Here is a 24,094-nt window from a genome sequence, read left to right on the forward strand (position 1 = left end):
TGTGACATTGCCGTTTTCCATGCCCCTCGGTTTACTGGGGATTAGAGTTTATAATCCTGACCCAAACAAATTATGGTCAGCACTATAATTTCACTGTCACTGGAGTCGTCTTATAATGGGATAGACTTTCAAAGCAGAGTGTTGGATATAATTGAATTTCATTTGAATTAAAATTTCTTTCAGTACTGCTGTGAAACTGTGATTATATGAATACTGAATACCTGGCTTGTTTCTCTGTATCAGACAGACCATGTCTCTAATTACTGAGTATGTCTCTAATTCTGAACAAGCTCTCTCTCTCTCTCTCTCTCTCTCTCTCTCTCTCTCTCTCTCTCTCTCTCTCTCTCTCTCTCTCTCTCTCTCTCTCTCTCTCTCTCTCTCTCTCTCTCTCTCTCTCTCTCTCTCTCTCTCTCTCTCTCTCTCTCTCTCTCTCTCTCTCTCTCTCTCTCTCTCTCTCTCTCTCTCTCTCTCTCTCTCTCTCTCTCTCTCTCTCTCTCTCTCTCTCTCTCTCTTTTTCTTTCTCTAACTTGCGTTGTCTGTCTCTCTGTCTCCCTCTTTCTGTCTCTTTGTCTCTTTCTGTCTTTCTTTCTCTGTCTCTCTCTTTCTGTCTGTTTGTCTCCTTCTGTCTTTCTTTCTCTGTCTCTTTCTGTCTTTCTTTCTCTCTCTCTCTGTCTCTGTCTGTCTCTTTCTGTCTGTCTTTCTCTCTCTCTCTGTCTGTCTTTCTCTCTCTCCCTGTCTTTCTTTCTCTCTAACAGAAGGAGACCATAGGTGATCTGTTGATAGTGAGTGGTCAGCTGAGTCAGGCAGGTACATACAGCTGTACAGCTCAGACCGTGGTGGACAGCGCCTCAGCCTCCGCTAAACTGGTGGTCAGAGGTAAAACCCGATCATATCACAACAATTAACCTGTCCTTTTTCTATGATGGTCGTCCTCATGAAATGTTTGTGTTACAGCATTGCAGGATTTCGATTCTACATTTTATGAGGATTTTTACTTAATTACTTACTTGCGTAATCCTCTTCATCCCCAGGCCACAATGAGCTCCGTCCACTACTTTCTGGGTGAGGATTTGTAGTTGCATGTAGATGAAGGAAGTTGGATAAATGTCCTGACTAAGCATTCTCCAACGGTCTCTCCTCAGGCCCCCCGGGACCTCCTGGTGGTTTAGTGGTGAAGAACGTTGCTGAGACGTCGGCGGAGCTGCGGTGGAGTCGTGGCTATGACAACCACAGCCCCATCGGGAAGTATGTCATCATGGGTTGCTCCCCACTGTCATCCAGATGGAGGACGATGAGGACAGGTGAGAGGACCACCGTTGTGTGTGCACACGTGCGTATGAATGTATGTTTTTGTATCAATTAATCAGTCCCTGACCTCTCCCTCTCCCCATACTCCCCCCCCCCCCCCACAGACCCATCTAACATTGAAGGGAATGCTGAATCGGCTCGTGTGGTTGGCCTGTTGCCCTGGATGGACTATGAGTTCCAGGTCATCGCCAGTAACATCCTGGGTAGTGGAGAGCCTAGCATGTCCTCTCACACCGTACGCACCCAGCAAGCAGCTCCCACAGTTGCCCCTAGTGGACTAGGTGGAGGAGGAGGAGACCGCAACGAACTCATCATCACCTGGACCGTAAGTGTGTCTGTCTGTGTATGTGTACGTGTGCCTGAGTGTGTGTGTGTGTGTGTGTGTGTGTGTGTGTGTGTGTGTGTGTGTGTGTGTGTGTGTGTGTGTGTGTGTGTGTGTGTGTGTGTGTGTGTGTGTGTGTGTGTGTGTGTGTGTGTGTGTGTGTGTGTGTGTGTGTGTGTGTGTGTGTGTGTGTGTGTGTGTGTGTGTGTGTGTGTGCGCACTTTAGAGAGAGAGTTAGATGGAGAGCTTTGTCAAAGTTGACATGAAGTTTTGTTTGAATCTGATCCCAGCCCATGGCCAGAGAGTACCAGAATGGAGATGGCTTTGGCTACATCCTGGCATTCCGGAAGCGGAACACTCCGACGTGGGTGGTGGAGCGTGTTTCCAACGTGGAGTCGTCTCGCTACGTGTACTCCAACCAGAGCCTGTCCCCCTACTGCCCGTTTGAGGTGAAGATCAAAGCCTACAACCGTAAAGGAGAGGGTCCCTTCAGCCAGATCGCCCTGGTGCACTCTGCAGAGGAGGGTGAGTCAGAACAGATCTGGGTTATACAAGAAGGATGAGGAACATTATGCTACATTGCCACAAGAGGGCGAACAAAAACACAAAAAACTAAATGAAGTTACCAACCACATTTGTTCACTGTGTTTATCGTACTTGTGTGTGTTGGATATAATCCTCAACCCTATTTTCACGCCTGACCTCTGACCCCTGCCCCTCCATGCAGAGCCCACGGTGGCGCCCTCGAGGATCAACGCCACGGCTCTGACGGCATTCGAGATGCAGGTGTCGTGGGACCCGGTCCAACACCTCAGCGCCAATGGCATCCTCAGAGGTTACGAGGTTAAGGACCTGCACAACATACACATGAACATATACATATACCATGAAATATATCATACGATATACCCCGACATGTGTATTTACCCCTAACAATGTGACAAGCAATGGGCCCTGGTCGAAAGTTGTGCATTATAAAGGGAATAGCATGCAATTTGGGACGCATATCTAGACTTCAGGTTCAAACCAGTCTGAACCAGTCAGTACTGGTGTGAAAGGTAACTGAGGTAACAGCTATGGTGCTATTACCATCCTGAGGCAAAAGTGACACTGCCCTGGAGATGACCTCACCTCATCTCCTCAGCCTTGATATCTTATATCCCCCGACTAATAAAGGTTTTATTCATTTATTTGATGTGTTATTTGGTTGGGATCAGCATGTTTTTGTCCGTCGCCAGGCAGATTAGGTCTGATGGTTGGTTATCATGATGGCCCTGAGGGTGAAAAATGGGAGAGTCAAAGTATGAGTCATTAATGTTATGACAGGGCAGCTGGAGGAAACTTTGCTCTTTAATCTAGTTATTGTTCATTGTACACATTTAAAAGGAAACTGTTTAAGAGATAACAAAATGCTTACATTTTAGGGCCTTCAAGTGATATTGTGAGAAAGAAACAGTCATAATTATTTGATCGTTTCTTTTTTGGGGACGGCCCCCAGTTTTTCACAGAGATGTACTCTTGGTGGCATCAGCACACTAAAATGTGTGTTTACAGATCCGGTACTGGCGTCAGCATGAGCGGGAGGCAGCTGCAGACCGTGTGCGTACAGCCGGGTTGGAGACAACTGCTCGTGTGGCAGGACTGAGACCCAGCACCCGGTACCATGTTACCGTGCTGGCCTACAACAGCGCTGGCACAGGACCAGCCTCACCCAAATCCACTGTCACTACCAGGAGACCACGTATGTAGGACACACAGTATTGCCACCACCAACACACCATACTGTATGTGTGACATAACAAACACACACACTCAAATATTTTTTCAGTCCCCTGGCCCCAACCCTCTTCAAGGGATCAGATGTGACATAACTGGGTTGAGCCAGTAGTGTAAGTATGAGTTCTCCCATGTGGGATAAGATGGATTGTCCCTACCAGCTGAGAATACCCCAGGGGTTCAAACACACAGTGTGTTTGGGAGGGGAGATATCCACCATGCACCTGACTACCGGTATGCACTGGGCTTCAAGAAAAACTGTTGATTGATATTGATATACACTGTAGTTCCCAAAATGTTTTGCATGTCAGCAATCAAGTTTTCAAGATATGTCACTTTTAAAATGCCCGAAATACATGATGCGTTTTGTATGATGCGTTTTGTCATATCTCTTGAAAACTTGATCGCTGACATACAAAACATTTTGGGTCTATATCAACAATGGACTGATGAAACAAATACCAAAAAATTGTTTGAGGGTGGAATTTTCCTTTAAGGGTGTTAAGGGATTCTAGTGGGGGATTTAGATCCTGATACAGAGGATCTTCTCTTCTCTCTTCTCCTCTTCTCCTGGGGTTCTCTCTGGAACTTAAAAGGGTTCTCCTATGGGGAAAGCTGAAGAACCCTTTCGGAACACACGGACATCAACATTACGCAGAAATATACCTATATTAATATATTATATATGATATCATGCCTTTTAGTTTGCAGTTCGGTTACAGTTTGGTTATCATAACGTTGCTGTATCTATAATTTGTGCGTGAGACCTTTGTATTACCAAGTTATTAAGTATCAAATTGTAATTCCTCAATAACTTCCTGGTCATGTCTTGGTCAAGTAAGTTTCAGAAGGTGAGAGACCGGCCAGTAAGCTGTTGTCTGTTCTTTAATGTTAACAGCTCCTAGTCGCCCCCCTGGCAACGTGTTCTGGAAGACTGATGGCTCATGGGTAACTGTGAGGTGGGATCATGTCAAGGCCCTAGACAACGAATCAGCTGTACTGGGCTACAAGGTGAGTGGTGTCTGTTTTGAAGAGAGGTGTGTGTGCAGGTGAATATGTGTTTGTCATATTGTAAATGCACGGTCAAAATATTTAAAAGAATGTTTAAAATGTGTGAAGGGAAAGGGGATATGCGGTCAAAATGATTCATGTTGTTTGGATAAATCATAATGAGCTACTTCTGTAAATAATCAGATTTGCAGAGCAATAAAAAAGTCATATAAAACAAATCTTAGAGCATGATATGGCATATCATCAACAGATAACATTAACAATCATTTATTGTTTTTATAATGTGATAGTGTGCAGAGAGAACAAAGAAAAGGAATAAAGACATTAGCTTGTGTTAGTGGAATTAAATAATTCCTCTAATGTACTCATTAATTAAAATAAATCTGTCTATTTATAAGAATTTGTAAGATACTTATTAACATAAAATAGACAGGATACAGTCTTATTAAAATTAGATAATAGTATTTATTCTCGGAGCACGCTACCATTTGATCATTAACAACAGGTTTATATACAAGATATGACGTCATAGGTTACAGAATAAGTCTCCTTGTCCTGACTAATAGAAAACAGGTTCAAAAGTTCATTCCAACTTCCCAGCGCACACACATGACACACAATATAATCTATTCTCCTGAAGGCTCACTATAATTTATTACCACTTTAGCAGACAACTCAAGATAATGGAAGACCTAAAAAGTTATCCACAGCCTTATCTAAACATCTCAGGGCTAAGTTGGGTCAGTTCAACCATAGTTTAACGACCCTTTCTGCTTATTTTATAACCCAACAAATCTCTTTTCAACAGGCGTGCAGAGTTCAATTAGTTATAGTTTTATCTAAAGCTAGAAATTGTTTTAATTATTTATTAACAAAATTCCTAACACTTGTTAAACAAAAAATACTTCAACAAACATTAAACAAAGGGGCAAAGGAAAAACATGAAATAACTGATTTCCTCTGTACAGTTTGTCAGAATCTGAAGTGAAGCTGTTCTCTCCCTCTCTCTTCTTTCAGGTGTTGTATAAGCATGAGGGCCAGTCTGCACTGAAGGTTCTGGACAAGGGGAAAACGTCCGTCACCCTGCCCCTACCCAAAGACAATGGCTATGTGGTCCTGGAGATACGCTCCTGGGGGGAGGGAGGAGACGGAGCCGCACACGAGACCATTGTTTCCCGCGACTCAGGTGAGACACACTGACTGGGTATGTCGCAATAACATCTCCTTTTTCCTGAAGTGTACATTCATTCCCTACTTCCCACAAATCTAAAAGCATTGGATTGGTGGAAGGATGAGCTATACTAAAGGGAATTTCCACCATATTTGAATGCTAGTCATTTCCTTTCAAATCAGTGAAGGGAAGTGAACAATTGCACACTTTGGGAGGAAGGAGATATAATAGGGACGTAGCCACTGACACTGAGGTTTAATGGAAAGGAGACTTCGGCACAACACATGTTTTCAGTCACACACCACATAGCCCCAGAGCTTATCCAGGCAAGGTTTTGTGTCAGGTTTAAGTTACATCCCCACCTGGGACTTGCCTAGCAGCAACACCACTCCTGCTGTGACAGAACTCACTACAGGAGGAAATAAACCAAATCTCTCCTCCTGTTCTTCACAGAGTCTACCCCGACAGCTAGCATTGCCTGAGGCTAACAGGATTAGCTAGCTGTCACACACAGAAGGGTACAAGAGCATAAATGCTAATTTGAACCAAGAGGGACTAATTAGTATTTTGTATCAACTGACGGCTAGACACAACAGCTGCTTGTGAGGTTAGGTTGAAAGGCTGCTGATGGAAGTTGAGGTTTGTCACTGAATGACAGGGTTTAGTGAGAGAAAGTGAGGGTTAATGGGGATTTGCCTCACTGGGCTCTGTATTAGTGCACGCAGACATGCACATAGAGATAAAATATAAAATAATCCTGTAGTAGCAGGATTTGAACATTTAGTCCTTAATGTTGCTTGATCGGTGGTTAGGTTATTGTCTGGTCAAAATGAGGCTACATGAAAAGTAGAATACTGTTTATATAACCGTGTGTTAGTGCGGAAACATCTCAGCAACAAAAGAGTGATCAAATTAAGATCCTACATCTGTACTGTACACACGTGTGCGCCGGCACCACATACACGCACACACATTAGTACTTAGATTCTGCTTAAATATGACCTATGCAGAAATCACTCCATCATTTCCTAGTTACAAAAATGTCAGGTTATGTGACAAAACAAGCAAGTATAGTGTAGAGAATCATTGTACCATCGAAACCGCTGTGAAATATATTTCCTATAACCAAAAATATTGTATTTTCAGCTGTTTGAAGCTGGTGTACAAAACTGAAAGTAAAAGAGCAAAAACAAAACTTAAAAATGGACGCTTAGAAATAGCCCACATAGAACAGATCTACCGCTTCCTAGACTTGCTTTCAATGAGAATGACAGATCTATAACTCACATTTCTATGATAATTTTGTTGTGTCACCCAAAAAGTTACATATTGCACCTTTAAGACTGCTTAAAGTTAGAACACAATAGAGCTGTTTTAGCCAGTCAGAGAGACAGGGTTAAATGAGTCCGCGTGAGTCAATTAGTTTTTCCATTGTGCTCCATATTAGGACCTGTCTTTCACTATTCTGAGACCCTAGCTGTGACTCCACAAAAAAGCAAAGGAGGCAAGAAGGCAACTGTTGGGATAATACTGTACTAGATCATGTCTGCAATTCTGACCCCCCCCCCCCCCATCTCTCTCACTGTCGCTCTCTTCCTCTCAAACAGGAACTGGAATGATGGTGCAGAACCAAGCAAGTTCCCCATGGTCCAATCACGCTCCTCTCCTTCTCACCGCCACACTCTCCCTCACTCTTATTGGCTTACTGGACCTGTGATCTCCGCCAGTTCCTGGACATTGTGTCATAGTCATGGTGTCAAGCCTATTGTTCAGATTCACCTATCTATTGTTTTGTTGTGGCGGGGAGGGGAATTTGAACAGGTGGACAGGGGTGTGTGGTGGGTAATATTTTGAAGCAAGGGGGATGGGGGAATTAAAATGATTAATGGTTATTTTATTCTTCTTTTTATAAGAACATCATACCGGGACATTTTTTAAGTGTGTGTGTCTATTGGTTTTAAGGGGGTGGTCAGACTACCTGATTGTCAATTACATTGGTGTCATTAGAACCATGCCTTATGGGGAAACGAGAGGCTTTTGTCCTCCTTCACAGCAGCAGGGCAATGCGTCACACTCTCCATGTGTCCTGGCTTCCCCTACTCTGCTATGAACCCTAAGCTCGATAGCGTATTTCAGTCGTGCTTTCTGAAGTCGGTTCAGTTTCGTGTAGTTTAAAAAATGTAAAAAATGGTTTTCGATTTCAATGTTGTTGTTTTTTTACAATAAATGCACTATGCATAATGTGGGTTGAATGCTGTAATAACACAGATTTTTGTTTTTTAAAGCCCCATGATGGTAGTGACTACCCAATACTGCATATCACTTATTAACCATTCACATTACTTTATTAATAAAATATGTCAGTTGTGTATGTATACATTTGTTTTATTTGATAACTTTGGACTAGATTCAATCAGATCAAGCAGTAACTGGCAACAGCAGACACCCGTGCGGGTGGATGTTTTGGAGGTGTCAGAGGTGAAACTGTACTGCAGTCAAATCGGTGAGCAGCTGCTCTGGCGATCATCATCACGAAGCTACACCCGTAGAAATAATTACACTGAAATTGTAAAATCATTCAACTTAAATAATAAGGATTTCCATCAGACTAATCAAGGTGTAGATTACATCTCACATTCTAGTGTTCAAATTTGTAATCAAGGCTGCATGTGATTTCTCTTATTGTGACTCATTGCAGCCAATGGTAATGTCCACTTTAGGTATAATGCCGGGAGCTGCTTGGGGATTTGACAGCTCTAACACAGTTCTACCTACTACACGGTCAAAACATCAGTTTTGCGGATGTTGGCTAAAGCAGATCTGATTGGGCCCTTTTTTATTTTATTCTAGGTCATTGTCTTATCTCTGCTCATGCAGTTGCAGCCAGCCAGCCTTCTATCTCTGTGCTCCCCAATGAGTCATCCTATACATTATCTGGCTATAGAGCTGCTGCCTACATTGTCTGACGAAATCACTATTTTAGTAGTTCTTCCAAGTAAATAAGGCATACTTTTACGACTGCTGAATACCAACTATCAATCACGTATTGTCGGGTAGAGATGCCTCGTGAAGAAACAACTGTTCTCTCGCTCCCTCCCTGCTCTCCCTCTCCGTATCTGCTCCACAAACTTGACCGGACAAGTAAGCACGCAATGGATTATGGTCATTATAGTTAATTACCACATTTTCTGCAGTAAACTCTAGAGAATATTGGGCTGTTGAAAAGTACATATCCCTACTACATCACAGTTCGCGCTTGATCTGATTTCTCTGTAGAGAAACGACGCATTGAGCTTACAGTAAAAAAAATGAGAAATACATGAAATTCAAATAATTGAACCGACATCGGTCAATTAGTTCATTAAAAAACAAAAAATAACATTTTGGTTAATCGCTTAGCACTATATGTCACCCAACTTAACTTCTGTATGTAGAACATCATGTGTACATACAGAACAGTAGACATCTCCGGTTCACTCAGACACTGACCAACTCTTTGTCTCTTGAATAAGATGAAGGGGGGATTAAACAGTGATGTCATTCATACATCTCATGGTTCTTCAGGAAGTCTACTTCAAATTGAACTCCCTGTGAATGAACGCTGGCTTACTTTCTTATGACACGACTCTTTGTCTCGTCCTAGGATTTTCTCCCCGTGTGTTTGTTTTTTTTGTTTCATGTGATGTCGTTATGGCGGTGACAGCGTCCGGATGAATAACTTCACTCGTCCAAATGAATGTTTACCTTTATGTTTATGTTGAGAACTCGACTTGATAAATATATTTATCAGTTCTTTGTTTACACTTTTTTTTGTGCCTGCATTGTCTAGAAGATTCAGACACAAATGGAAAACAATTTACGTTCAGTGTTTTTGGGATGGTTATGAAACCCATCTATGCTGAAGTGTAAGAATAGTATTTTGCCATGGCAATTGTTGCAATAAAACGATGAAAGCGGGTACTGAAGACTGATCACAAAGTACAGCGTTATCGTTCACCTCTTACATAACATGTCCGGTTGTTCATTAACTGTTACTAATCATGCAACACTTCTGCCATAAACACTGCCTGTCTGAGGAGAGTTCACAGCAAGGGTACGTCATCTAACGAACATGCCGCATCTGCTAGTTAATCATGAAGCCCTTGTGGGATTGATTTGGGTGGAAAGCAAGGATAATACCCACACACTGTTTAGATGTTCCCAATCTTCCCAAAGTTACAATACTAACATGTCAACCACTGTCCTTGTCAAGCCTGTTGCCACTGTATATTAAAACCATGGCAGCATTTGAACAGTGGGTATTCTTTTTCCATATGTGATACCCCCTTGCACCTGTAAAGTCTGTGGAATGTGTGTTCTGTATAATACCTTGAACTATTGATTTGGGGCATCGTCGAGTAGTTCAATGGTAAACAGCCATTTGAACACAGTGTGTCTGTTCTGAATATAACTACCGGTAGATGAGGCTTAGGCAACAGGAAACAAAATGGCAACTACTGTATGTTGTCTCTTGTTTTTTTGTTTCATTTCTGTTGCTCTGAAACATTCATAGGCAGGTTGAAGAGTAGCTGTACTGTTCTGCTGCTACATGATGTTCTATGCCGTAGAACAGTGCAAGGTATCAAGAAGTTTTGTGGCACTTCAGGGTTTGTGGGTCATCCTGAATTGTAATTGTAAGTTCATGATTTCGATACATCTCAGGAGTGTAGGAATCAAACAATACTTTTTATGGTTTGCAAGCGGTCCGGAGAAGCCAAAATCATATTGTGTTTTGTTATTTGTAAAAGTCTGGGAGGTGAAAAAGGTTTGTTGAGTAAGTGGTTGGATGATGGTTTTTCTGGTGTTTTATTGTGCCCGCAACTCTCACGTTGCTGTGCCCGCAACTGTATAGAAGTTATTATGATGTTATTGACTCTCTTAAACAGACATCGGTTGATTGTCAACATCAGAATGAGCAAGATACAAACACACTCTGGACATGAAACATGGTGATGACAATCTGTTAGTACAGCAACAACACCAGTACAATCTTAGAAAAAAGGGTTCCGTAAGGGTTCTTCACCTGTCCCCATAGGATAACCCTTTTGGGTTCCAAGTAGAACCCTGGAACCAAAAGGGTTCTCCCAGGAATCAAAAATAGTTCTTCAAAGGGTTCTCAGATGGGGACATTCGAATTACCCTTTTAGGTTCTAGATAGCATTTTTTCCCCCGAAGTGTATACCCAGAGTGTATACCCAGAGTGCCCAGTAGTGACAGTAATATTGTTTTTATAATACATAGACATATTCAGCACCACACTAGTCCCCACCTGGCAGTTTTTATGTTTAGACCAACGATGTTGTTTGGATTTTAGTGTGTGAAGTTACTTAACCCTGTGCCTGACGGTGTTCAGGGTCATTTTATATTGGATTATATTGTTGTGTTTTATAAACTGTTTTTATATGTGGCTCAATGTACCTTAAAAGAAAGAGGGCAGCTTAAAAACATGTGAATATCCAGATGTCTTGCAGTGACGACTTACTTGGGGAAACTCAAATTCACACTTCGTAGTTGAAGACAGTGAATGGTACTACTGGCTGGCTATACAAAACTGCAGGACAAGGGAGTCAACTTGACTCTCTTTCAACCTGCCTGTCAAACTGTAGTCAAACGTTGCTGGTGATATGATATCTCATTCTCCTCCATGTAGCAGCAACTGCAGGGTCTAACAGATGGCCGGTAATGCTGTAAGCTACTGGATCACCCAGCTCTGAGCTCACCGTACAGTATATCTCATCTAGCTGTTCAATAATGTTCAAGATAAACTGATAGAGCCGCCAATTGGGAAAGCAGCCTATGTTCCATCAAGAGCAGGATAGGAGTTATTGTAGTAAAGAAATATATATACACTGGATCTCACTCATCATTGGTCTGTAGATACTGTGCGGTACTGTACTGCTAGAGTACAGTTGTTAGCACACACTTAGCTCACAAACTCAGAACAAATGGCCTACTCTCTGGTGGCTAGTGTTATTCCTTCTTCACTAAGCACTGGTATAGGCCTGAAAGACACACAAGTACACGTGATCTGCCCTGGCTTGTTTTCTAACCCAATGGGAAATATTGGAAACACTGCCTTTTTGGTTATGTACTTAATGCTAGCTTATTTGCGTAATGCTAGCTCATTTGCTAGCTCATTTGCGTATGTGTGTGTGTGAATGTTTTTGTTAACCCAACGCTTTTCGTATGCAAAGTTCCCATCAGCTAAGTACCCATTAAAAGTAATTCTCATCTTACAGCATCTCTGTAATACTAAGGTGACATCTTTTCAAACCCCTGTTCTCTGAATATTGTGTCATTTTCAAGAAGTCTGATTGGTCGGTTCAAATCAAACTTCCTGGTGGAAGCTACAATGGCTATTGAGGTATAGCTTGCCCTTAACCACAGATCTAGGATCAGATTACACAACCCCTAATCATAACCTGAACCATAAAGGGATGAAAACAAATCTGTCCCTGTATCAGTGGTTAAGGGCAACCTGTTTTCTAGGATGTGTTTGTCTGTCAGCTGGCTGGGCTGAAATGTTGAAATGTTCTGATACCATTGGGCCCTTCTAAATCTGTGATTAAATGGGAAAGTGAAGGGGAGGTATGGCACTTGTAAATATTACTCAATAAACACCTTGGGATTGTATTTAAATCATGCTTGTTCCACTGTGTTTTTTATTTCCTTACCACTGTTGAATTTGCATGGCAGATGTAGCACGATCATATTAGATTGCTTTATTATGTCAGTTGTGACCTAGCAGCATGAATATCCCCTTTTCAAGTAAGTCATAATACTTGCCATTTTACCTAGTGTGTGTAATTGAATCTATTAGGTAATCAGTTCGTCTCCCACTTCCCAGAATACCCAGGAATCTTATCACTTGCACTTTGGTACCAATTATTATTAGGGAAAATGAGAAGCATAAAGCAGCAAGAACACAGCACAGCTACTGTAGGAACTCTCCCTCTGTCACTGGTGGAGAAAGGTAATATGGTATTCATGTATTGCATGTAGTATGTAACTTTATATTCATTTATGTAACATTGCTTGTAATATCAGAGGTAATATCCCTACTATATTGCACCTTACTTATCACAGATGACATGGTGATGAAAGTGTGTTTATTATTTAACTTGTGAATTGCATGAATTGCATACCTCTAGGAGGTATGTTAACAGTGAATGAGTGTGTGTACAGATGTAGGATATTCATTGGAGCCAGTTTGCTACAGTAGGAAAATAATTCTGCAGCAATAGGAAATGTGAATTATTATGTGAATTATAATTAAAGGAACTTTTTCGGAGGGGAACATACATTTTTCATTACGGCAAATAATTCTGAAATTTCAAGGTAGAAATTACAAACGTTAGAAGCATTTTTACACCTGAAATACACTACAAGTTTAAATTTCCTGCTGTGCAGGAAAACTCTCAGCAATAAAAGAGTGATCAACTTAAGATCCTACATCTGTATGCATGCAACAGACTTGGTTCAAGTACATTATTGAACACAGTGCGGGGTGGATGGAGTTTGCACTTTTGGGAACAATTCATTGATTCCATTGTACCAGTCAAGTTATGTAAAGTGCACCTCAAGTATTTTAAATTGTTTCTACATTTGACCTAGGTCTGGACATACATAAATCTGGCTTTCTTTGCTATCTCGCTATTATAGAAACATAGGTTCATTGCTAAATATTACGGATTGTGTATTACGAACAGTATCCAATACTTAATATTTACAAACTTGTTTCATCTGAATTAACAACATAACAACTGAACTGCTCTATACTTTTAAAAAGTATTTAAATAATGAAATGTTAACATGTTATAATTATAACATGTTGTTATATATCTATATTTAAGTAATTCTGTATTAGTTCATTTGTAAAAAAAAAAAAAAAAAAAATGTGTGTCTATTCATGTATTTATGTCATATTTTGTATTTATTTGTACAGGTACATTGTTTCTAAGGATAACAGACTTCTTTTCACAACACAATGGCCAGACTCACTGTGCTTGCAGGTACATGGCTTCTTCAGTCATTATAATCCCTATTATCATCCTCATCATTATCATCATCCTCATCATTATCATCATCCTCACCATTATCATCATCCTCATCTTATTCTTATCATTATTCTTCAACATGATCCTCTGGGCCTGGGTCATTCAGTGTATGTTAACACTGTCATCTCTCCTCAGGTCTGGGCCTTCTGCTGATGGTGCAGATTGGTAAGCATTTCCCTCATCAACTTTTTTACATTTCTCAACTGAAATGTCTAGACAATAGTATACATTATTTATCTCTACCTAATTCCCCCATAAGCATTTGGAATAATAAAGAGTGCATCCCAATAAGCACAATGTCCAGCTCGCTATTTTAAGGTACCCCAAAAGGTCAATGTGAACTTCTGTCTCTGAATAGTTTTCATTCTCTACCTTCAGCCGCATCCACCAAACTGGTGTGCCACATGACCAACTGGGCCCAGTACCGCCCCAGCAGTGGGAAATTCACCCCTGAGAACATTGACCCCTTCCTCTGCACCCATGTGATCTACAGCCTGGCCACCATCAACAGCTTCAACCAGGTCGCCCCCATCGAGTGGAATGACGAAACATTATACAACAGCCTCAACAACCTGAAGAACGTGTGAGTGACTCTGGGTTGACTTCAGTGAGAGTTGGGCCTTAGTTGATAACTCCATGATGAACACTAGGTTTGACTCCTCATCTTATCTCGCTGATCCGCAGGAACCCAATGATGAAGACTCTGCTGTCTGTCGGAGGCACAGTCAAAGGACTCAGCCCGTAAGTCTAGTGATGATTCTTATTGGTTGATCACAATATTATATTGCGCAATTCCACATAAGGCAGCTTTGTCTTTTTGCACTCAGCACCTAAAAAATCTATTATAATATCATAGTGTTTCCCAGTTTTTGTCCTAATCTGGAGGACTGCTGTGTCTGTCAGGTTTCAGTCCTTTCATATAGGCTCACAACCTGAATTACATTTACATTTAAGTCATTTAGCAGACGCTCTTATCCAGAGCGACTTACAAATTGGTGCATTCACCTTATGACATCCAGTGGAACAGCCACTTTACAATAGTGCATCTAGATCTTTTAAGGGGGGGGGGGGGGGGGGGGGGGCAGAAGGATTGCTTTATCCTAGGTATTCCTTGAAGAGGTGGGGTTTCAGGTGTCTCCGGAAGGTGGTGATTGACTCCGCTGTCCTGGCGTCGTGAGGGAGTTTGTTCCACCATTGGGGTGCCAGAGCAGCGAACAGTTTTGACTGGGCTGAGCGGGAACTGTACTTCCTCAGTGGTAGGGAGGCGAGCAGGCCAGAGGTGGATGAACGCAGTGCCCTTGTTTGGGTGTAGGGCCTGATCAGAGCCTGAAGGTACTGAGGTGCCGTTCCCCTCACAGCTCCGTAGGCAAGCACCATGGTCTTGTAGCGGATGCGAGCTTCAACTGGAAGCCAGTGGAGAGAGCGGAGGAGCGGGGTGACGTGAGAGAACTTGGGAAGGTTGAACACCAGCCGGGCTGCGGCGTTCTGGATGAGTTGTAGGGGTTTAATGGCACAGGCAGGGAGCCCAGCCAACAGCGAGTTGCAGTAATCCAGACGGGAGATGACAAGTGCCTGGATTAGGACCTGCGCCGCTTCCTGTGTGAGGCAGGGTCGTACTCTGCGGATGTTGTAGAGCATGAACCTACAGGAACGGGCCACCGCCTTGATGTTGGTGGAGAACGACAGGGTGTTGTCCAGGATCACGCCAAGGTTCTTAGCGCTCTGGGAGGAGGACACAATGGAGTTGTCAACCGTGATGGCGAGATCATGGAACGGACAGTCCTTCCCCGGGAGGAAGAGCAGCTCCGTCTTGCCGAGGTTCAGCTTGAGGTGGTGATCCGTCATCCACACTGATATGTCTGCCAGACATGCAGAGATGCGATTCGCCACCTGGTCATCAGAAGGGGGAAAGGAGAAGATTAATTGTGTGTCGTCTGCATAGCAATGATAGGAGAGACCATGTGAGGTTATGACAGAGCCAAGTGACTTGGTGTATAGCGAGAATAGGAGAGGGCCTAGAACAGAGCCCTGGGGGACACCAGTGGTGAGAGCGCGTGGTGAGGAGACAGATTCTCGCCACGCCACCTGGTAGGAGCGACCTGTCAGGTAGGACGCAATCCAAGCGTGGGCCGCGCCGGAGATGCCCAACTCGGAGAGGGTGGAGAGGAGGATCTGATGGTTCACAGTATCGAAGGCAGCCGATAGGTCTAGAAGGATGAGAGCAGAGGAGAGAGAGTTAGCTTTAGCAGTGCGGAGCGCCTCCGTGATACAGAGAAGAGCAGTCTCAGTTGAGTGACTAGTCTTGAAACCTGACTGATTTGGATCAAGAAGGTCATTCTGAGAGAGATAGCAGGAGAGCTGGCCAAGGACGGCACGTTCAAGAGTTTTGGAGAGAAAAGAAAGAAGGGATACTGGTCTGTAGTTGTTGACATCGGAGGGATCGAGTGTAGGTTTTTTCAGAAGGGGTGCAACTCTCGCTCTCTTGAAGACGGAAGGGACGTAGCCAGCGGTCAAGGATGAGTTGATGAGCGAGGTGAGGTAAGGTAGAAGGTCTCCGGAAATGGTCTGGAGGAGAGAGGAGGGGATAGGGTCAAGCGGGCAGGTTGTTGGGCGGCCGGCCGTCACAAGACGCGAGATTTCATCTGGAGAGAGAGGGGAGAAAGAGGTCAAAGCACAGGGTTGGGCAGTGTGAGCAGAACCAGCGGTGTCGTTTGACTTAGCAAACGAGGATCGGATGTCGTCGACCTTCTTTTCAAAATGGTTGACGAAGTCGTCTGCAGAGAGGGAGGAGGGGGGGGGAGGGGGAGGAGGATTCAGGAGGGAGGAGAAGGTGGCAAAGAGCTTCCTAGGGTTAGAGGCAGATGCTTGGAATTTAGAGTGGTAGAAAGTGGCTTTAGCAGCAGAGACAGAAGAGGAAAATGTAGAGAGGAGGGAGTGAAAGGATGCCAGGTCCGCAGGGAGGCGAGTTTTCCTCCATTTCCGCTCGGCTGCCCGGAGCCCTGTTCTGTGAGCTCGCAATGAGTCGTCGAGCCACGGAGCGGGAGGGGAGGACCGAGCCGGCCTGGAGGATAGGGGACATAGAGAGTCAAAGGATGCAGAAAGGGAGGAGAGGAGGGTTGAGGAGGCAGAATCAGGAGATAGGTTGGAGAAGGTTTGGGCAGAGGGAAGAGATGATAGGATGGAAGAGGAGAGAGTAGCGGGGGAGAGAGAGCGGAGGTTGGGACGGCGCGATACCATCCGAGTAGGGGCAGTGTGGGAAGTGTTGGATGAGAGCGAGAGGGAAAAGGATACAAGGTAGTGGTCGGAGACTTGGAGGGGAGTTGCAATGAGGTTAGTGGAAGAACAGCATCTAGTAAAGATGAGGTCAAGCGTATTGCCAGCCTTGTGAGTAGGGGGGGAAGGTGAGAGGGTGAGGTCAAAAGAGGAGAGGAGTGGGAAGAAGGAGGCAGAGAGGAATGAGTCAAAGGTAGACATGGGGAGGTTAAAGTCACCCAGAACTGTGAGAGGTGAGCCGTCCTCAGGAAAGGAGCTTATCAAGGCATCAAGCTCATTGATGAACTCTCCAAGGGAACCTGGAGGGCGATAAATGATAAGGATGTTAAGCTTGAAAGGGCTGGTAACTGTGACAGCATGGAATTCAAAGGAGGCGATAGACAGATGGGTAAGGGGAGAAAGAGAGAATGACCACTTGGGAGAGATGAGGATCCCGGTGCCACCACCCCGCTGACCAGAAGGTCTCGGGGTGTGCGAGAACACATGGGCAGACGAAGAGAGAGCAGTAGGAGTAGCAGTGTTATCTGTGGTGAGCCATGTTTCCGTCAGTGCCAGGAAGTCGAGGGACTGGAGGGACGCATAGGCTGAGATGAGCTCTGCCTTGTTGGCCGCAGATCGGCAGTTCCAGAGGCCACCGGAGACCTGGAACTCCACGTGGGTCGTGCGGGCTGGGACCACCAGGTTAGGGTGGGCGCGGCCACGCGGTGTGAAGCGTTTGTATGGTCTGTGCAGAGAGGAGAGAACAGGGATAGACAGACACATGGTTGACAGGCTACAGAAGAGGCTACGCTAATGCAATGGAGATTAGAATGACAAGTGGGCTACACGTCTCGAATGTTCAGAAAGTTAAGCTTACGTTGCAAAAAATAAAAATAAAATACAAGATCTTATTGACTAAAATGATATAGTACTGCTGGCTGGTGAAGTAGCCTGGCTAGCAGTGGCTACGTTGTTGAAAGTGAAGCTGGCTAGGTAACCTCGACAATTTCACTAAATTTCTCTAAACTACACAATTATCATGGATACAAGGACAGCAAAGACAACTAGCTAACACTACGCTAATCAAGTCGTCCCGTTGTAGTGTAAGTTTCTACAGTGCTGCTATTCGGTAGAAGTTGGCTAGCTAGCAGTGTTGGCTAGGTAGGAGGACGGCAGCGCGGCAGGCGAAAAATAGCTGGCTAGCTAACCGATAATTACTCAAAGCTACACAATTATCTTAGATAAAAAGATAGCAAAGAAAACTATGTAGCTAGCTAACACTACACAAGTCAAGTCGTTCCGTTGTAATGTAATCGTTTCTACCGTGCTGCTAATCGGTGGCTAGCTGGCTAGTTAGCAGGGTTGACTACGTTACGTTACGTTAGGGCGAGAATACCTGGCTAGCGAACCTCAGCGAACCTTGATAACTACACAAGTATCACCGATACAAAGACGGCTATGGAGCCAGCTAAGTAGCTAGCTAAGATCGAACAAATACAAATCAAAGATAGCAAAGACAACTGTGTAGTCAGCCAACACTACACTGATCAAGTCGTTCCGTTGTAATGCACTCGTTTCTACAATGCTGCTATTCGGTGGCAAGCTGGCTAGCTAGCAGTGTTTGCTACGTTGCGTTACGTTAGGGCGAAAATAGCTGGCTGGCGAACCTCAATAACTACACAATTATGTTTGATGCAAAGACGGCTATGTAGCTAGCTAAGATCAAACAAATCAAACCGTTGTACTGTAGTGAAAATGAAAATCAGACCGTTGTACTATAATGAAATGTAATGAAAAGTTTATACTACTATTCGGTGGACGTTTGCTAGCTGCTGGGCAGATAAGTGTGGACTACGATAGACGACGGAATACGATAATAACGCAATTATCTTTTATACACAGACGGCTAAGTAGCTAGCTAAGAAGAAATTGCTAAGGTTAGACAAATTAAACCGTTGTACTATAATGAAATGTAATGAAATGTAATGAAAATGAAATGAAAAGTTATACTACCTGCAGAGCGAATGCAAATGCGACCGCTCGCTCCAAACCGGATGTTGAAGTGAATAACGGTTATGTCTCCTTCCCCCTCCAGATTCATTGGCATGGTGTCCAAACCTGAGAGCCGCCAGGTCTTCATCAAGTCAGCCATCAACTACCTGCGTTCCCACAGCTTTGACGGTCTCAACCTGGCCTGGGAGTACCCCACTCAGAACGGCAGCCCCAACGGAGACAGGAAGAGGTTCACCGAGCTCGTCAGGGTAAGCTTGCACAGAACCTTTTTTTTTACTGACAGTTATAACACGAGTGAGGATTTGCACCAATATCTTTCAATGTGTTACTGTCATTTTCTGGGACTATTTATGGTTGTATAGCGATCTACCACCTGCTGAAGGGGTTAGCTCGGCCTGAAGGGCCAAATAGTTTATATTACTTTCTGTCAGAACGTTAAGTTTCTGTATGGCTTTACAGGAGCTGCAGAAGGCCTTTATGGACGACGCCAGAGACACCAAGCTAACCCAGCTGCTGCTGTCTGCCAGCGTGGCTGCTCTACGGCCCACCATCAACTCCAGCTACGAGGTGGCCCAGATCGCCAGGTAGGCAGCATGTGACTGAGGGCGAAAGAGACGTTCGTCAAACACATTTTGAAATGATTTTATACCAGAGTTGGTGTAAATTACATTTGATCTAAAAAGACAAATTAGTCAATGAAGGAAAACCTTATAATAGGGAATAACACCATACATCCAATTCATGAATCTTACAAACTCAACAAGCACACTATACTTCATATACATGTCTCTTTATGTCTCTGCAGCTCTCTGGACTTCATCAACGTGATGACCTATGACTTTCACGGACACTGGGAGAGAGCAACCGGGCACAACAGCCCCCTGTACCGCAGCAGTCACGACTCAGTGACACACTACGACTTCAACGTCGTAAGACTAACACACACTTGGTTTTATTAGGATTGATTCTATTCCATGCTGAGTATTAAACCAGGAAGTACTTGTAAACCATTGTGTTATTGACCATGCATATATAACGGAAACTTGTAAATAAACTATTTACATATAGGAAATATTGGTGTTGATGTCCTCCAACTTAGCTGCCTTGTCCTAACCACCTGTCCATGTGATTTAGGACTCTGCCATCACCTACTGGCTGGACAACGGTGCCCCTGCTGAGAAGCTGCTGATGGGTTTCTCCACCTATGGCCGTACCTACCATCTCACCACCACCAACACTGGCCTGGGAGCCCCCGCCAACGGCCCCGCTGACGCCGGCCCATTCACCCGCGAAGCAGGATACTGGTCCTACTACGAGGTACATTTGCTCTATGAGGCCTTTTTCTCAAACTCAAAGCAAACAGGCCATGGATCTCAAAACACTCTGTTATATTGTGTTGTTTGTTTGTTTATCTGTTCGTTTGTCATTAGCTAACAGAACGCTTCTCACTTCTCCCAGGTCTGCTCCTTCACCTCCAGCGCCACTGTTGAGTGGATTGATGAGCAGAAGGTCCCCTATGCTGTCCAGGGCAGCTCCTGGGTGGGCTATGACAACAAGGAGAGCTACGCTGCCAAGGTACATGCCAGGAACATCTCAGTCAATCGATCCATCAATCAATCAAGTTCTCTATATACCCATGTCCATGTTTACACAACTGTCTTTGTCCCCTTTGCTCCATCAGGTCCAGTGGCTGAGGAACAAGAACCTGGGAGGAGCCTCCGTGTGGACGCTGGACATGGATGACTTCACTGGTGCTTTCTGTGCTGATGGTTCCTTCCCTCTTGTCAATCACCTCCGCACCTCTCTGGGTAAATTCAGTTCCATTAAAGTTAAATTCTAGTTTTTTTTTATAAACCCATAAGTCAACTACAGTAAAGGTAGGTCTTTATATCATCTCATCTCCCACTCTCTTCCCTTCCTCCACCCCTCCTTCCCTTTCTCCCTCCCAGGCTTCGCCCCCAAGCCCACAACCACTCGGGCCCCCACCACCACCCCTGACCCCATCCTCAGCTTCTGCTCCGGACGCCCAGATGGCTTGTACGCCAACGTCATCGACAACACCACCTATTTCCAGTGTTTCCGTGGAAACACCTACCTGCACAGATGCCAGTCCGGACTCGTCTATATTGATGCCTGCAAGTGCTGTGACTGGCCCTGAATGACTGCTAACTATGTAGGACCAGTTAGAATACTATAACAACCTTCAATGACAACTAGCTGTAACGGCAATAACTTACCCTAGGAACTGATCCTGAACTGCAACTGGCAAAATTTTTGAAAATATACTTATTTTTGTCAGGTTACTGTCTTTCTCAAATAAAAATAATACCATACTCACAATATTGTAAGACTGAATACAATATTATGAATGTTTCATTTTGCTTGTCAGTTTTTCATACTGTACCAGTCAAAAGTTTGGACACACCTACTTATTCAAGGGTTTTTCTTTATTATTACTATTTTTCTACATTGTAGAATACTAGTGAAGACATCAAAACTATAAAATAACACATATGGAATCCTGTAGCAACCAAAAAAGTGTTACAATTCAATTCAAAATATATTTGAGATTCTTCAAAGTTTGCCTTGATGACAGCTTTGCAAACTCTTGGCATTCTCTTAACCAGCTGCATGAGGTAGTCACATGGAATGCATTTCAATTAACAGGTGTGCCTTGTTAAAAGTTAAATTGTGGAATATAGTTCCTTCTTAATGCGTTTGAGCCAATCAGTTGGTTTGTGATAAGGTAGGGGTGGTATACAGAGGATAGCCCTATTTGGTAAAAGACCAAGTCCATATAATGTCAAGAACAGCTCAAATAAGCAAAGAGAAACGACAGTCCATCATTACTTTAAGACATGAAGGCCAGTCAATCCGGAAACTTTCAAGAACTTTGAACGTTTCTTCAAGTGCAGTCGCAGAAACCATGACGTGCTATGATGAAACTGTCTCTCATGAGAACTGCCACAAGAAAAGGAAGACCCAGAGTTACTTTGCTGCAGAGGATAACTTGTTATGGCTGCAGGGGCACTATTGAGTAGCTTGGATGAAAGGTGCCCAGAGGTGCCCAGAGTAAACGGCCTGCTCCTCAGTCTCAGTTGCTAATATATGCATATTATTATTAGTATTGGATAGAAAACACTCTGAAGTTTCTAAAACTGTTTGAATGATGTCTGTGAGTATAACAGAACTCATATGGCAGGCAAAAACCTGAGAAAAAAATCAGATGTCAAAATACTAGATGTCAACCATCTATAGAATTTTGAATGAGGCTTCTACTGTGTTGTGGGACTGAATGAGAGGGGAATGAGTCAGGCTCATTCTCCTCTCATGACCAGAGAGACATTTCCTGGTCATGCGCATTTCACATGATATCCACTTGCGGTCCGTTTCTCCTCAAGACACAAAGGAATTCTCCGGTTGGAACTTTATTGAAGATTTATGATAAAAAACATCCTAATGATTGATTCTGTACTTAGTTTGAAATGTTTCTTCGACCTGTAATATAACTTTTTGAAGTTTTTGTCCGAAGAAATCCTCGACCAGCACCAGCGTTTGGATAGAAAGTAGTACAAAAGTAGCTAATTGGACAAAAATAACGGACGTTATCGAACAAATCCAGCATTTATTGTGGACCTGGGATTCCTGGGAGTGCATTCTGATGAAGATCATCAAAGGTAAGGGAATATTTATCATGCAATTTCTGGTTTATGTTGACTCCAAAATGGCGTCTAATTGTATTATATTTCTGAGCGCCGTCTCAGATTATTGCATGGTTTGCTTTTTCCGTAACGTTTTTTTTTAAATCTGACACAGCGGTTGCATTAAGGAGAGGTATATCTATAATTCCATCTGTATAACTTGTATTATCATCTACATTTATGATGAGTATTTCTGTTGTGGCTATGCAAAATCACTGGATGTTTTTGGAACTAGTGCATGTAAGGCGCCAATGTAAACTCAGATTTTTTTATATAAATATGAACTTTATCAAACAAAACATACATGTATTGTGTAACATGAAGTCCTATGAGTGTCATCTGATGAAGATCATCAAAGGTTAGTGATTCAGTTGATCTCTATTTGTGCTTTTTGTGACTGCTATCTTTGGCTGGAAAAATGGCTGTGCTTATTCTGTGGCTTGGTGATGACCTAACATAATTGTTTGTGGTGCTTTCGCTGTAAAGCATATTTGAAATCGGACACTGTGGTGGGATTAACAACAATATTACCTTTAAAACGGTATAAGATACATGTATGTTTGAGGAATTTTAATTATGAGATTTCTGTTGTTTTGAATTTGGCGCCCTGCACTTTCACTGGCTGTTGTCATATCGATCCCGTTAGCGGGATCTCAGCCATAAGAAGATAAGTTCATTAGAGTTACCAGCCTCAGAAATTGCAGCCCAAATAAATGCTTCACAGAGTTCAAGTAACAGACCCATCTCAACATCCACTATTCAGAAGGGACTGCGTGAATCAGGCCTTCATGGTCGAATTCCTGCAAAGAAACCACTACTAAAGGACACCAATAAGAAGAGACTTAGTTGGGCAAAGAAACACGAGCAATGGACATTAGACCGGTGGAAATCTGTCCATTGGTCTAATGAGTCCAAATTGGAGATTTTTGGTTCCAACAGCCGTGTCTTTGTGAGACGCAGAGTACGTGAATGGATTATCTCTGCATGTGTATTTCCCACCGTGAAGCATGGACGAGGAGGTGTAATGATGTGGGGGTGCTTTGCTGGTGACACTGTCAGTAATTTATTATTAATTCAAGGCACACTGAACCATTATGGCTACCACAACATTCTGCAGCGATACGCCATCCCATCTTTTTCATAAGGACAGTGACCCAACGCACCTCCAGGCTGTGTACGGGCTATTTGACCAAGAAGGAAAGGGATGGAGTGCTGAATCAGATGACCTGGCCTCCACAATCACCTGACCTCAAACCAACTGAGATGGGTTGGGATGAGTTGGACCGCAGAGTGAAGGAAAAGCAGCCAACAAGTGCTCAGCATATGTGGGAACTGCTTCAAGACTGTTGGAAAATCATTCCAGGTGAAGCTCGTTGAGAGAATGACAAGAGTGTGCAAAGCTGTCATCAAGGCAAAGGGTGGGTACTTTGAAGAATCGAAAATC

General features: G+C 43.5%; 2 protein-coding genes across 3 annotated transcripts in view; both read left to right on the forward strand.

The window, feature by feature from the left end:
• LOC129843393 (contactin-2-like) overlaps positions 1-12,269 on the forward strand; it is a 108,963-nt gene extending 96,694 nt beyond the window's left edge. For both annotated transcript variants that reach the window (XM_055912108.1, XM_055912102.1), the window contains 9 exons: positions 756-876; positions 1,143-1,301; positions 1,413-1,633; positions 1,921-2,155; positions 2,358-2,473; positions 3,185-3,371; positions 4,305-4,417; positions 5,435-5,603; positions 7,196-12,269. In XM_055912108.1, the coding sequence (XP_055768083.1) occupies positions 756-876; positions 1,143-1,301; positions 1,413-1,633; positions 1,921-2,155; positions 2,358-2,473; positions 3,185-3,371; positions 4,305-4,417; positions 5,435-5,603; positions 7,196-7,305 (1,431 nt within the window). In that variant the 3' untranslated portion in view covers positions 7,306-12,269. The remainder of the gene's footprint in view (positions 1-755; positions 877-1,142; positions 1,302-1,412; positions 1,634-1,920; positions 2,156-2,357; positions 2,474-3,184; positions 3,372-4,304; positions 4,418-5,434; positions 5,604-7,195) is intronic.
• Positions 9,629-21,283, forward strand: LOC129835274 (chitinase-3-like protein 1). The gene is made up of 10 exons (XM_055900838.1): positions 9,629-9,681; positions 14,043-14,267; positions 14,369-14,425; positions 19,032-19,197; positions 19,409-19,533; positions 19,755-19,878; positions 20,084-20,266; positions 20,408-20,524; positions 20,631-20,757; positions 20,899-21,283. The coding sequence occupies exons 1-10, from the start codon at positions 9,629-9,631 to the stop codon at positions 21,105-21,107; spliced, it is 1,386 nt and encodes a 461-aa protein (XP_055756813.1). The 3' UTR covers positions 21,108-21,283.
• Positions 21,284-24,094: the final 2,811 nt, after the last annotated feature.

Source organism: Salvelinus fontinalis, chromosome 3 (assembly GCF_029448725.1).
Source record: "Salvelinus fontinalis isolate EN_2023a chromosome 3, ASM2944872v1, whole genome shotgun sequence".
In the NCBI taxonomy this organism is placed as follows: Eukaryota; Metazoa; Chordata; class Actinopteri; order Salmoniformes; family Salmonidae; genus Salvelinus; species Salvelinus fontinalis.